Here is a 14,427-nt window from a genome sequence, read left to right as displayed (position 1 = left end):
AGGTCCTTGAATCTTAAGATACTGGTTTAGAATGATAGGGACCTAAATAGCTTGAGCCCTACATAATTAAGGCATCCTTTCCCCTAATGTTCTATCATGGTTTTTAAGATCAATTGTGAATGTCCTCTTTACTTGACAACAGATAGTAATGGGGCAAGCTTCCTTGGTCAGGCTCAGAAAGCTGAACTATTTTGTCCCAAACTTGGAAAACTATTTTTTCCATGTCCAAATCTAAGCCAGACTCCATTGCACTCCTCCCATATGTTATCAGGAGCTTTGTAGGATCAGATCTTTTCACCACACTGGTAAGCCTCCAAACTCTCACCCACCTGCTTACCTTGGCTTGTTGCTTTGCATATCAGCAGCATTGGGGAAAATTAAAATTTCCAGTGCTCCCAGTTTCTGCTTTGCAGCTATAGAAGTGTGCCAGCTGGCTGGAGGTGGGGGTCAGGGAGATCTTCCACACTCCCAACTATTGCCAGAGGAGCAAGGAAAGTAACACCCTTCCCCTTTTGCTTCTAAAAATATGTTTCCTCCGCCCCTCCCATTTTCTATCTAGTTTGGCCCTAATATTTCCGTTCTGTCCTGCTGCAGAGGTAAGGATTAAAGTTTGACAGGTTATGAAATGTTCTCAATATTTGCATAAGTCCTTGATTGACTGTGGTGGTAGGGCTACCTCGGTCAGAAAACCATCTTTGTGCCAAGAAAAAAAAACCAGTAGTCTGACCTTTGCTCTCTGGTGCAAATAGACACTCTCCTGCATTCTGTGCAATCCCAGCTTTGAAACCCCAGCCGGTGCGGGGGGGGGGCATTAAAGCTTTTTTGCTGCTCCTGGATATAGTTACAAGGCTAAAACAAAGCTAGACCTCAAAAGTACATATCTTTTCTGTACATTTGCCAGCTCAAGGATGAGTCTTTGTAGTGTTGTAGTCATCAGTAAAACAAAACTCCACTTGCAATTTTTAAAAAGCTTCATAAAATCCTTTGCTGAAACCAAATCCAGGCTGTTAATTTTTATAGCTTGGTCGTTGTTGTCGTCTTTTTAATTAGTCTCTTAAACTTATGTCCAGTTGCTCCTAGAGTTCCAGAATAATAGCTGAAGTCACTGCAAGCCAAATGTTCATAAATGGAGGTGGGGAGGTGGCGGGGAAGGGAAAGCTCTTGGATAAAAACAATGTCTGAGAGTGCCTTTTAATTGTTGGATTCATATGCCAAGCTCAGACTGGAAAGGTGCATAAAGAGAGATTCACAAATCTGTGGAACTCTCTCCCTTTGAAAAAACATATGCCCCAGGTACCATGTTTCTGTTTGCAGAAGCGTGTAAATAACAGGTAACACAGGAAGCTGCCTTATACTGAGTCAGACCATTGGTCCATCTAGCTCAGTATTGTTCACACTGGCTGGCAACAGCTCTCCAATTTTCAGACAAGGCACATTCCCAAACCTACCTGGAGATGCTGGGGATTGAACCTGGACCTTCTGTATGCAAAGCAGATGCTTTACCACTGAGCTGCAGTCCCCTCCATGTACAAATTGCCAGATCAACAAGGAATCTGCACTGCAATTACAAAAATCCATGAAAAGATTACCCAGTGATTAATTTTTCACATGTATGGGAAAAGGAGGAGCCCAAAAAGCCAGCCAGAAAGGTAGAACATATAAGTACTGTACATATGGAGTACATATGTTAAATGCAGAGAATCATGTCAGTCCAAGATTTTTTAAAAAACATAATTGGTTTGTGGATAACACTTCTAGAAAAACTCAGAGAATGAGTACATGTAAAAAAAGAGTGGGTGGGTTGTGTCCTACTATTAGACAGACTGATCCATAGACATGGTAAAGGACCCTTGCTGGGTAAATCCTGCCTAACCTACTGTTAGCCCTGAATAGGAGGATCTATAAATAGCTACAGAAAATGTGACTTGCATCCCAGCTGCTTAGATAACAGTCTACAAACAAGCCAGATGTTTGGGATCTGACTGAGATTACATGAAGCTTGAAGGACAGAGCAGCTGTAGAAGAAACCTCTCTCGCTTGCTCACTCGCTCTCGCTCTCAAACTGGCTGGGACTATACAGAAGGTAGAACGACAGGCTCCAAAACAGTGCAGGCCAGAGTCTAGATTTAATTGTGAACATCTGGTGGCCGTGCTGCCTAATGATGCAAAAGACCTGACTGCAGCCTGTCTTTATACTAGGACACATTAGCTGTAGAGAACAGATAATTAGTCTTTTGAAAATGGGAGCCATGGGAAACCCCTAGATCAGAGTGGGAGGAAGAAGATAAGTGCAATATGCAAACTAGGGGTGAATGCCAGCTGCAACTAAATTGTGTACAAATTGGATGAGCATGTGATGATAATGCCAATCTCTCTTATATAGCTGTTTTGTACGGATTGTTGAGAAGAATGTATGTGAAGCAGAGAGTGGCCGTAGCTCAGGAGCGAAACATCTACTTTGTGTACTGCAGGTCCCAGGCTTAATCCCCAGCATTTCCAGGTAGGATGGGAAAGACCCTTGTATGAAATCTTGCAGAGCTGCTGCCAGTGTAGACTAATCTTCACTAACCTGGTGCCTTCCAGATGTCTTGGACTGCAACTCTCATCTGAATTTCTTAAGCCTTTTGAAACCTGCAGTTGGTTCCACGTGCTCCTGCTGTCCCTTTTTCCTGAGTCCCCTGTTAAACACGGTCCCTAATTATGCCTGCTGGGAGAGATGGTGGAGATGTCTTTTTAAAAGTTATTATCTTGTGCACATGTGGCAGTGGAGTCCCGGCCCCTGTTCCTGCATTGATCTCTCCCTAGAACTTAAATCTGAGAGATCTGGGAGATGGATGTCCCTTGACCCTGGGGCATTTAACGTGCAAATGCAAGTTGCCAGTGCACCACTTCCTTTCCATCCCTTCCATAGCCACCTATCCCAATAAGAAATCTTGTTTGTTTTTGTTTTGTTTTTTGCTTTTTTGCAGCTGTTCTATAACAAGTACAAGTGGATCCACTGTGAGAGTTAACATTGCTCCATCTGCTATATACAGTATTCATTTACTCTGCAGTAGTATATTCTGCCTTGTACTGGCTTGTGAAGCGGGTTGCGTTATGGCCAAACTAGATGTGACATTCACTTTTTTCGCTCTTGTGTGGCTGAATTCCTCCCCCTTCTCCCAATAAATAGCTGGTGCAGGAGATGAGCCTTATCACAACTATGGCATGGGACACTTCAGCCCTTTGCCTTTGCTACAATCTCACTTTGAATCAGGTGTGTGTACAGTAGGATGAAAGGTCCCATTGTTGCAAACAACAGGAATGGGCCCCCTCTAATTCAGAAGATAACCACTGTCGGTGCAAAGGCTTGAGGCCCTGCCCCCTCCCATGCTGAGGTCTTGATCCAGCTCCCACCACTACATTCTGCACTGGTGATTTATTTTGTTTGTACGGGGGTGGGTGGAGGGAATCAATCACTCAAGGTTAAAGTTGTGAATGGCATCATGCCTAGCTTGGCCCTAACACAGCTTCAGAAGCCGGTGCAAGGCAGAGTGTGCCACTGGCAGAATAATAAATGTTGTGTACAGCAGATGGAGCAACATGAAACAGTACTTGCGTGAGGTGGTACTGAGGCAATTATCTTTGGCATGAGAATCACGGGTGTTAGAAATACAGTACAGCGGGTTACGTTCCAGAGCCCCGCATAAAAGCGGAACTCCGTCAATAAAATGGCAGTTGACGCCCGAAAAACACCATAAAAGCGGAACAAGCGCTGTATGAGTGGGGCCTTACTCTAATTGAAAACTGCCGTATTAGTGGAACACCGAAAATTGGGCCGCCGAAAAGCAGGCCCCTACTGTATATAAAAATGTCACTTATTTCATCTGCTGGAGCTGGAGGGGTTGAGAGTCCTAAAACTGGGCAGGGCTGTTAGTTGGGAATATTAACCTGTGCACCACTACCATCATGTGCTAGCTGGCCAAATGAGGGAATTACAAGATGATCACCCAGTTGTACAAGAAACTTACTGAATGTGTGTCCAGATCAGAGCTTGGAAGATTACTTTTAAAAAGTAATAAATTACAGTTACAATTACTTGGCCAAAAAAGTAGTAATTACCGTTACAATTGCAATGGCTCTGAAAGTAACTGATTACTTTACTTTTTCTCAAAAGTAATCACTACAATTACATTTCAGTTACTTTTTAAAAAAAACTCCTACAGGGTGCTGGCCTTGGCTGCTGCACATCTAAGAAGCCTAAAACAATATTAAAAATAAACATACACACACAGGGGGTAGTAGAATAAAAAATTTTATCCTTAAGATTAACATAATGGCATAACAGAATCTAATACCCCCCAAGCAATGAAGATACCCCAAATCTTGAAATCAGATTTTACACTTGAAATGCTTTTATAATATGTTTCTGTTATGTCTCAAAAGAACAAGATGCTCAAAGAGCATGTCAGACAAGGAATGTCTTTTTACAGTCATTACGTTGCCACCAGTACTAAACAGGTGTTCTACTGCGGCGCTTGAAGGCATGCCTGTGTTGTGCTGCAAAAAACACCGCAGCACACGTGGAAAGCCATGGAGTGATGACACTTCCCTGCTGGGAGACCTCAGGTATCTCACCAGTTCCTCCTCAGCAGTGTCCACTGCTGACTTCTTGCCCTGGGGCAGAAAGTTAAAGAAGTCATCTTCTAAGTCATCTCCTTCCTGGTCTTTATCTGAAGACTGATCACTGTCCTCATTAAGTACACCCATCTTTATTTCGGCTTTCAACAAGGCTTCCATTGTGTATCTAAGAAAGAGAGAGGATATGTTAACACATATATGTTAGGAAACCATCATCTGCTCTTCATTTCCTGATGCTTGTCATGTCCCCTGGTTCAGGGTCCAGCCTGAGCCTGTGGATGATGACATGGAAGGTAGGAAGGTGACCAAGTCACCACACTCACGGGGCAGCACAGCAGACCCTTAAGGATTACCTGCAGCAACCCAAGGTTGTGATGAGGAGCCCCAGGAAGAAAAGGCCCAGCCCCTGCCTACCACCTTAAGCCCTCTGATGCCTCCCTTGAGACAACATTTCCCTTGGAGTAATCCACCCAAAGGGCTTCCCTAATGTTCTTACTTGTTGGTATGGGTGGTGGCCTGACACGATTCCAGCCGATCTAGTTTGAAGCGAGGGTGTACGCAGGCTGCCAGAAGAAGCAGATCCCTGCCAGATCCCCACCTCTCAAGGGTTGTCTGCTGCTGCTTCAACATTTTGGGAGGAGGGGTGTCATGCATTGGTTCAGGAAGGCCACGTCTCCTTGCCTTTATTGCTTCTTCAATTGCTCTCAGCTTCTCAGGGTGTGCCCTCTGAGGAAGAAGAACAAAGCATGAATCCAAGAAAAAATGGAAGAGGAACTTCACAATTTAAACATAAATAGACAATGGACACTCTTTGAGGACCAGCATGACAAAGGCTTACCTCAAAATGTTTCTTCACATTGGATGAGGGGGAAACAGCTGATCTCAGATTTTTGATCCTTGGAAGGCAGTAATTGCATCGTACAACAACATTTTTCCCACTCTGGCTCACAAATGTACAAGCTTTCTCAAAGCCAAACCATGGTACTTGCTGTTCTGCAGATGTGGCTGTGGGCAACTGGCACTGCTTCATGCCCTCCTCCTCCTCGTGCACAGGGCCTCCTTTCTGAACCTCACTTTCTAGTTTTGCCTCCTCAGGATCAACAAGCTGTGACTCAAGTGGCCGCACTAACTGACTGCTGCTCTCAGCAGCAAAACCTGCAACAGGTGTCTCTGTAATAAACAAGAGATAATGCTCCTATGTGGGTGAACTTCAGCTGTGATGTGCCCCCATCTCTTCCCCATGCTGCAAGATCCCCCAGTTAGAGTGGAAGTAAGCAGGTCCATAGCACAATTAAAAGAGATCCTATTTGCATCATTTTTGCTCACTAAATAACCCTGCCTGGGCCAGTCTAACCTACTATCTCACAGGGTTGTTGTGAGAACAAAATGAGACTAGGGTTCAAATCCCCACATAGCCATGAAGCTCACTGAGTGACCTTGGGCCAGTCACTGCCTCTCAGCCTCATGAAAACCCTATTCATAGGGTCACCATAAGTTGGAATCAACTTGAAGGCGGTACATATATTTTTTATTTTGAATATGATGATTATGATAATAAATATGCAGCATTTCAAATTAATTCTGTATGAGAAGCATTCCATGCCAAGCTTGGAAAACCAAGGATGAGGTATAAAATGTAGACAAAAATACTTTTGACAAAATGCCGTTTATATTTTATATATATGAGCCTGGGTAGGGAACATTTAATCTAGCCTACTTGCTTTCAGCAAGAAGGGTTAAGTGCCTTCAGGCTAGGGCAGTCACCAGAAGGCCACAGCAGAGACAAAGGAGCCTAGTGTTGTGGAGATGTTAGATGGGAGCTTTGGGGAGTAAAGATGGAGGCTCCTGAAGGCTGCAATTCTAAACACACTTACTAAGGGATTAAGCCCCATAGAACTCAACAGGACTGACTTCTAAGTAGATATAGTTTGGACTGTGCTGTTGGTAAACCTTGACTAGGGTTCTTCTGCAAAGACATCCATATCCAAGCAGGGTTGGCAACCCCCTGCCTGGAATACCCTGCCCTTATCTTTTAATGTGGCTGCTCCAAATGTTTTTACAGATTTGACCCTTTACTTCAGAAAGAGGTCTGAAAAATGAGTAAGAGTAAGAAGTATCTTTTAAAATTGTTCTTTTCAATTCACTCTTGAATGAACATCATACCTAGGGCAGATCCACACCATTCCTTTAAAGCACATTCAACACCCATTTGAAGCACATGAATCCCACCACAGAATCATGGGAACTGCAGTTTGTTAAGAGTGGTGAGAACTATAACTGTGAGGGGGAATTGACACTTCCCAGAATTCTTTAGGGGAAGTCATGCGCTTTAAATGCGAGTTGGATGTGCTTTACACATATTGTGTGAATCCGCTTAATAAATTTTGCCTGCATGTAAATTGTTTTAATTAATTTTTCAAAATGAAAATAAGCTATAAAGTGTAGTGGGTGACCATGGGCTACTCACCATTTCTCAGCCTATCTGCCCCTCAGGATGAAAACAATGGAGAACCATGACTACCCCAAGGCATACTTAAAATGTAAAGGAAGTATTGTACAACCATAGTATGCAATTGGATACTTATAGGGACACAGCATGACAAAACTGGGTGGAAGTAAAAGTTCTACACTTAGGAAAAAGAAACCAAATGCACAGTTATAAGATGGGGGATACTTGGCTCAGCAGTACGACATGCAAGAAGGATCTTGGAATTGTTGTTGATCACAAGCTGAATATGAGCCAACAGTGTGATGTGGCTGCAAAAAAGGCAAATGCTATATCAGGCTGCATTAACAGAAGTATAGTTTCCAAATCATGTGAAGTATTAGTTCCCCTCTATTCAGCACTGGTTAGGCCTCATCTTGAGTGCTGTGTCCAGTTCTGGTCTCTGCACTTCAAGAGGGATGCAGACAAACTGGAACAGGTTCAAAAGAGGGCAACAAGGATGATCAGGGGACTGGAAACAACGCCCTATGAGGAGAGACTGAAGGAACTGGGCATATTTAACCTGGAGAAGAGAAGACTGAGGGGAGATATGATAGCACTCTTCAAGTACTTGAAAGGTTGCCACACAGAGGAGGGCCGGGATCTCTTCTCAATGATCCCAGAGTGCAGGACACAGAATAATGGGCTCAAGTTGCAAGAAGCCAGATTTCGACTGGACATCAGGAAAAGCTTCCTAACTGTTAGAGCCATACAACAATGGAACTAATTACTAGAGAGGTAGTGGGCTCTGCGACACTGGAGGCATTCAAGAGGCAGCTGGACAGCCATCTGTCGGGAATGCTTTGATTTGGATTCCTGCATTGAGCAGGGGATTGGACTTGATGGTCTTATAGGCCCCTTCCAACTCTACTATTCTATGATTCTATGAAAATATTTATATAAGCATGACTATCAAATATGTTTATTTATATAACCTGTAAAGATATTTATAGTGCAATCCTATGCTTGTTTACTCAGAAGCAAGTCCCAATGTATTCAATGGGGCTTACTCAACCAGGGAAAACTGCAGCCTCAAGTGATAAGGAACTTGTTCTTTTAACAAGTCCTTTAAGTTGAGAGCTTATCCCAGTCTGCGTCTGTGTTGAAATTGCTTTTTAATATGTTTTTAAATTTTTTCTTTAAAAAAATGTTTTTAAAGCTTTTAAAAATGTTTTTAAAGATGTTTTGTTTTAATATATTTTAAAGTCTGTTTTTATGATTTTTAAAGTGTTTTTAGTGCTTTTGTTTGCTGCCCTGGGCTCCTACTGGGAGGAAGGGTGGGATATAAATAAAATAATAAAAATAAATAAATAAACTTCATTCATTTTTTTTAAAAATGAGTATTAGTTTCCTACATAATAAAAACTGTGATAAACCCTGCCTAATTTCTTTAAAAATAGGGTTGGAGGGAGAGAGATTTACAACACAAACACAAGTCTGCACTTTACTCACAATCATGAAAGGGCGGGGTTGCAGCCAGAGCTTTGAAAAGTTACTTTAAACTACAACTCCCATCAGCCCCAGCCAGCATGGCCACTGGATTGGGCTGATGGGAGTTGTAGCTAGAGCATGATCTGTTTAAAAAAAAGTTGTGCAGGGGGGGTTACGTTTTGGTGTATATCTCGGGAATTAGACCACCTAGAAACTTAATTTTTAAAAAAAATTGAAGCGGAGAGTCCAGAGAGTAAGGGGTGGTAGCCAGAGAGCTGGAGCCCCCCCCAAACCAGAGACTCCAGCCAAAAACACACACACCGGGGCACACACACACACAAATCATCGTCACTCACCTCCACAGCTCTTCGCCATTCTGCTGCAGCCTTCTTTCTCCTCCGTTGTTGTCCTTGCCCTGGCTTTTTCCTCCGGCGTCCATTTTTTCCTCTCAGAGTCAGATGCTAGCAGGCTCCCCCTGCCTATTCATCTCTTCCTTCATGCCTCCTAACACAGATCACAAGGGAAGAGACAGTCTGCGCAGAGGTCCAATCAGTGTGAGGCACATGTCTTGTGTTAACCAATCACAGCCAGGAGCTGACTTCCCCTTGTTCCCGCCCCCAAGTAACGTCCAACCTAACGTGGAAACGTTAAAGTTGAAGCTGAAAAGTAGGGAAATTACTATTCGTTCCGTTACTTGCCAAATGTAATGGAATTACCCACTCGTTATTTAAAATTGTAACGAATTAAAAGTAACTCGTTAAAAATAACGAGTTACTTCCAAGCTCTGGTCCAGATGATCTTGGACTACAACTCCTATCATCCCTGACTCATTGGACATGCTGGCTGGGGCTGATGGGAGTAGGAGTCCAACAACATTTGGTGGGCCACAGGTTTCCCACCCCTGCTGCTGAACATCCATGAGGACTTTACTACACACATACACACTCTGGATCGTGCTTGCTCTTTAGTCTGATGCGTGAAGAGACTTAGCCTGCTCCTCTTCCCTGCCACAGACTAATTTGCAATGGTTTTTATTTGTACAGTTTTTATTTGTTGTGAACAGCTTTGATTTTTTTTAATGAAAGCGCTGTATACAATTATGTTCATAAATAAATAAATTTAAACACCTTGCTTCCCTTCTTGTTTTGCCTGCCTGTGCCCAGCTCTGCTTTGCCTTGATCCCTGCAGTTCATTCTCCATTACTTGGCAGGGGCTAGGGCAGTACACAAGGGCTGTGTGTACTGTGCAATAAAAGAATTAAATAAAAAATGCACCAGGAAAAGAGAGCGCCTGATATGTAGTGCATCTTTTATGTTTCTTGCTTCTTTTGCGTGTGCGGTTCATGGGGAGGGGCAAGGGGTTGTGCAGGACAACTTAACTCTCACTCTGATCATTTGGTCCCCTCTAGCTTCTTAGATCTGACATACTTCCAAGCTTATGTTCACAGCCCTGAGGGCTAGGAACTTGAGTTTCTAAAATGAAACCTAAGGTTCTCAAGATGCTAAATTGTGTGCTTAATACCAGACCATGCTTGTATTGCCCAATGCATACAGCCCTTCTTATGCCCATCCCAATTGTCAAGGTCTCCCCTGAAACTGGTTGGAGCCAGAAAACTGTACTAAGTAGTGCCCCTCCCCCGTTCTTCTTTTGTATGGGCTCATCCAGGCCTCCTGAAAAGGTACAAATCTACCTTTACCAGGAGTGAGAGAACTCAGGCTGATGGGTCTCTTACCTTACTCCTATCTGTTTCAATTTCTGTTTGAGGCAAACATGGGATACAAATGTGTTTCTGAAAAAGAGCAAATGCTTTTTGGCATTTGTGAGTAGGAATGCGCAAGGATTTAATTTGATCTGCATTTTTAAATGAACTGACCAGATTCTTTCTTCTAGGACTAGTGTGTATATCAGAACACACTTATCTTTTGTTTGTTTCTTTGCACTTCTCTGAATTTTATGATGCAGTTCTCAGCTTTAAAATATACACATTTTAACCTAAAATATGCATTTTTGTATGGATTTTAAACTACAGTATCCATTTTTGTACAAACATGCAGTTTCATGTGGTTTAAAAACATACCAGCATTTGAAGCTGCTTTCTGTTGAGTCAGACCAATGGTCCACCTAGCTCAGTATTACATACACTGATGGGCAGTGGCTCTCCAGGGATTCAGGCAGGGGACATTCCCATCTCTATCTGGGGATGCTGGGGATTGAACCTGGGACCTTCTGTGTGCAAAGCAGATGCTCTGCCACCGAACTACGGCCCTTCTCCATTTACCAATTGATATAGAAACAGGCCAGAACAGGCTTATGAATGAACACATGTGCAAAATGATCCATTTTTTCCAGGGATGGGGCACCTATAGTCCTTCAGATATTGTACTACAACTCCCATCTGCCTTAGCCAGCATGGCCAACAGTCAACGATGATGGGAGTTGTCATCCAGCAACATCTGGAGGGCCACAGATGTTCCAACCCTGCTACATCCCTATATGTGAGCTTTCTTGACCAACCCAGCTTTGTTTCTCTGTCTCCTGTTCCAGGGTTGCTGAGCTGGAGAAATGAATGTGGGCACGGCTCACAGTGAAGTGAACCCGAACACTCGGGTCATGAACAGCCGTGGCATCTGGCTCTCTTACGTCTTGGGCATTGGCCTCTTGCATGTGATTCTCCTCAGTATTCCCTTCTTCAGTGTCCCTGTGGTTTGGACTCTAACCAACATCATCCACAACATGGTATGGCAGCCTCTCTTTGGGGTCAGCTTTGGGTTCTGATTGTTGTAGGCAGATGATTCTTCAACAGGGAGTACAGGGCGGGGAAGCCAACACAGACCTTTTCCCTCTGCTCCTTGCAACACAGGGGTGGGGAACCTTAGGTCCAGGGGCCTCTCTGCCTGGCCCTTGGAATTTGGAGTATGCACTAGCTTCAGCACTTCTATCATGATTACTTTAAATCACAGTTTCCTGTTAATATCTGAACTGGGAAACTGTGGCTTAATCTTGACTTGCTCACCAAACTAGATTTCATATGCTAGTGTAAAGTGAGATTATACCACAGTTTCCCAGTGCAGATATAATGGGAAACTATGGTTTAAAATAACTGTGAACCACCAAAGCTGCTGCATGATGGCAAGGCAGAACACACAGGCACAATGTTTATTGATGTTTAAGTCAAAATTGTTGGATCTGAAAAGCCCCACACATTTTGTTTCCTTTTTGGGTGTTGCTCACATTCACAGCACTTTGTTTTGTCCAAAGTTGAGACTATATGAAGGAGAAATCCTCTCTAAACCCATTTTGAAAATGAAAAGAGTATCTCACTTGTTACAAGAGGAGGTGAAAGTGCATAAATAAACAGAGGGGTGGCCAAAGTGGTGCCCTTCAGATTTATGGACTCCTAACTCCCATCAGCCCCACCCAGCATGGCCAGTGGCCAGGGATGGTAAGGAGTTGTGATCCTCAACATCTGGAGGGCATCACATTGGTTGCCCCTGGAGTATGATATGTAAAGTTCACAAAATAGGTTGCACAAGGAGGAAATGGAAAAATGCAATTTACAAAAACAATCCAGTAATATTAAGGATTGTGACTGTGGTGTGCCAGTCTTGGACACAGCCTTAGCAGTGGCTCATTCCTCTTGGTCCATATTTCTGGGTGCCACCTCTTTCAGTTAACCTTAATCTGCTGGGTCAAATATCCAGACACTACCTCAGCACAGACACAGCAGCCTGCTGGCTCATGCCCCATGTTCACGGTGATGCATCACTCTGCATCTAGCCAGACAGGGAGAAAAAGAGCTCTCTGGCTGGTGACCCCAGCTGCTCAGCCTGCAATTATTACTTCACTTTAGCAGGAAAAACAACTAGGAGTGACAGCTAAGTGCTGTTTGGGTTCCTTCTCCCCTAATACATTTTATTTGTCATTGGGCCTGTATGATGTCCAGCTAAAGATTGTTAGAAGGATTTTTTTTAACAGTGTCAGCATAGAGAGATGTACTTACTATGTTTATTTCCACAAAATGATTGTATTATATTCTAAAGCACACGCATATGTGTAAGTCAGGAGTGGGGAACATCTGACTTTGGGAGTCATGGTGAATGTGGCCCTCAACCCCCCATCTCTGGCCCTTGGGGCTCTTCCCAGGCCATGCCCTGCCCCAGGTCACGCCCCTCACTGGCCCTACTCTGCACTCTCTTATGGTGATTTTTACCTGGCTGGAATGTATCTTCTTGATAGACGTAAGAGGGTGTTTGTACACCCACCACTGGTATGCAGTCCTCAGAAGATCACCCATGAGGGAATGAGCCCCTTATATCCCTGATATAAGTAGCATGTAAGAAAAATGTGGTGGCAGAGAAGGATGCAACAGTGACTGAGAAGGAAGGGAAGAGGTGGAACAATCTGATAAGATTTGTAGGCCTGATGCGCTCATGTTTTTTCTCTCTGCTGGCCACCAGCTGAGGAACAGTGAGAAAGACCTTAGTCAGCATTTGATTGAACTGAAGAGTAAGTTAATTGCACTTGGTACTCACTGAAATCAATGGGACAGATTATCTATGACTTGTGTCCCATTGCTAGTCCTACTCAGAGTAGACCTGTTGAAGTTAATAAGCATGGTTAACTTAGGTTCATTAATTTGCTTGGGTCTGCTCTGAATAAGACTTAGTTGAATACGACTCATTTCAGTGGGACAAGTGCAACTAACTTAGTTTGGATCCAACCTATGATTGGCATGTGAGAAACTGAAAGTTTTGTTGATGTTATGTGCCTCCAAGTCAACTACGACTTATGGCGACCCTATGAATCAGCAAATGTCCATAGCATCTGTCATGAACCACCCTGTTCAGATCTTGTAAGTTCAGGTCTGTGGCTTCCTTTATGGAATCAATCCATCTCTTGTTTGGCCTTCCTTTTTTTCTACTCCCTTCTGTTTCCCCCCGCATTATTGTCTTCTCTAATGAATCATGTCTTCTCATGATGTGTCCAAAGTATGATAACCTCAGTTTTATCATTTTAGCTTCTGGTTAAATTTGTTCTAACGCCCAATTATTTGTCTTTTTCGCAGTCCATGGTATGCGCAAAGCTCTCTTCCAACACCACATTTCAAATGAGTTGATTTTTCTCTTATGCGCTTTTTTCACTGTCCAACTTTCACATTCATACATAGAGATCAGGAATACCATGGTCTGAATGATCCTAACTTTGGTGTTCAGTGATACATCTTTGCATTTGAGGCCCTTTTCTAGTTCTCTCACAGCTGCCCTCCCCAGTCCTAGCCTTCTTCTGATTTCTTGACTATTGTCTCCATTTTGGTTAATGACTGTGCCAAGGTATTGATCCTTGACGTTCAATGTCCTCATTGTCAACTTTAAAGTTTTGTAAATCTACTGTTGTCATTACTTTAGCCTTTTTATGTCTTTAGACATTCAGCTGTAGTCCTGCTTTTGTACTTTCCTCTTTAACTTTCATCAGCATTTGTTTCAAATCATTACTGGTTTCTGCTAGTAGTATGGTATCGTCTGCATATCTTAAATTATTGATATTTCTCCCTCCAATTTTCATACCTCCTTCATCTTGGTCCAATCCTGCTTTCCGTATGATATGTTCTGCATAGAGATTAAACAAATAGGGTGATAAAATATACCCCTGTCTCACACCCTTTTCTATTGGGAACCAGCCGGTTTCTTCATATTCTGTCCTTACAGTAGCCTCTTGTCCAGAGTATAGGTTGTGCATCAGGACAATCAGATGCTGTGGCACCCCCCATTTCTTTTAAAGCATTCCATAGTTTTTCATGATCTACACAGTCAAAGGCTTTGCTGTAATCTATAAAGCACAGGGTGATTTTCTTCTGAAATTCCTTGCTCCGTTCCATTATCCCACTTTTGTTT

The 14,427-nt window shown here is 43.2% G+C and overlaps 1 protein-coding gene across 9 annotated transcripts in view; it reads left to right on the top strand.

Annotated features, from left to right (window-relative positions):
* The window catches only part of ORMDL3 (ORMDL sphingolipid biosynthesis regulator 3), a 44,548-nt gene that overhangs the window by 17,641 nt on the left and 12,480 nt on the right, over nucleotides 1-14,427 (top strand). For 5 of the 9 annotated variants that reach the window (XM_061588930.1, XM_061588927.1, XM_061588931.1 and 2 more), the window contains 2 exons: nucleotides 2,384-2,500; nucleotides 11,081-11,272. In XM_061588930.1, the coding sequence (XP_061444914.1) occupies nucleotides 11,099-11,272 (174 nt within the window). In that variant the 5' untranslated portion in view covers nucleotides 2,384-2,500; nucleotides 11,081-11,098. The remainder of the gene's footprint in view (nucleotides 1-2,383; nucleotides 2,501-11,080; nucleotides 11,273-14,427) is intronic. The other 4 variants (XM_061588934.1, XM_061588933.1, XM_061588926.1 and 1 more) reach the window with 1 other exon arrangement.

Source organism: Rhineura floridana, chromosome 11, assembly GCF_030035675.1.
Source record: "Rhineura floridana isolate rRhiFlo1 chromosome 11, rRhiFlo1.hap2, whole genome shotgun sequence".
Lineage (NCBI taxonomy): Eukaryota > Metazoa > Chordata > Lepidosauria > Squamata > Rhineuridae > Rhineura > Rhineura floridana.
Note: the sequence above shows the minus strand (reverse complement) of the source record. Positions and strands in the feature narration are given on the sequence as shown.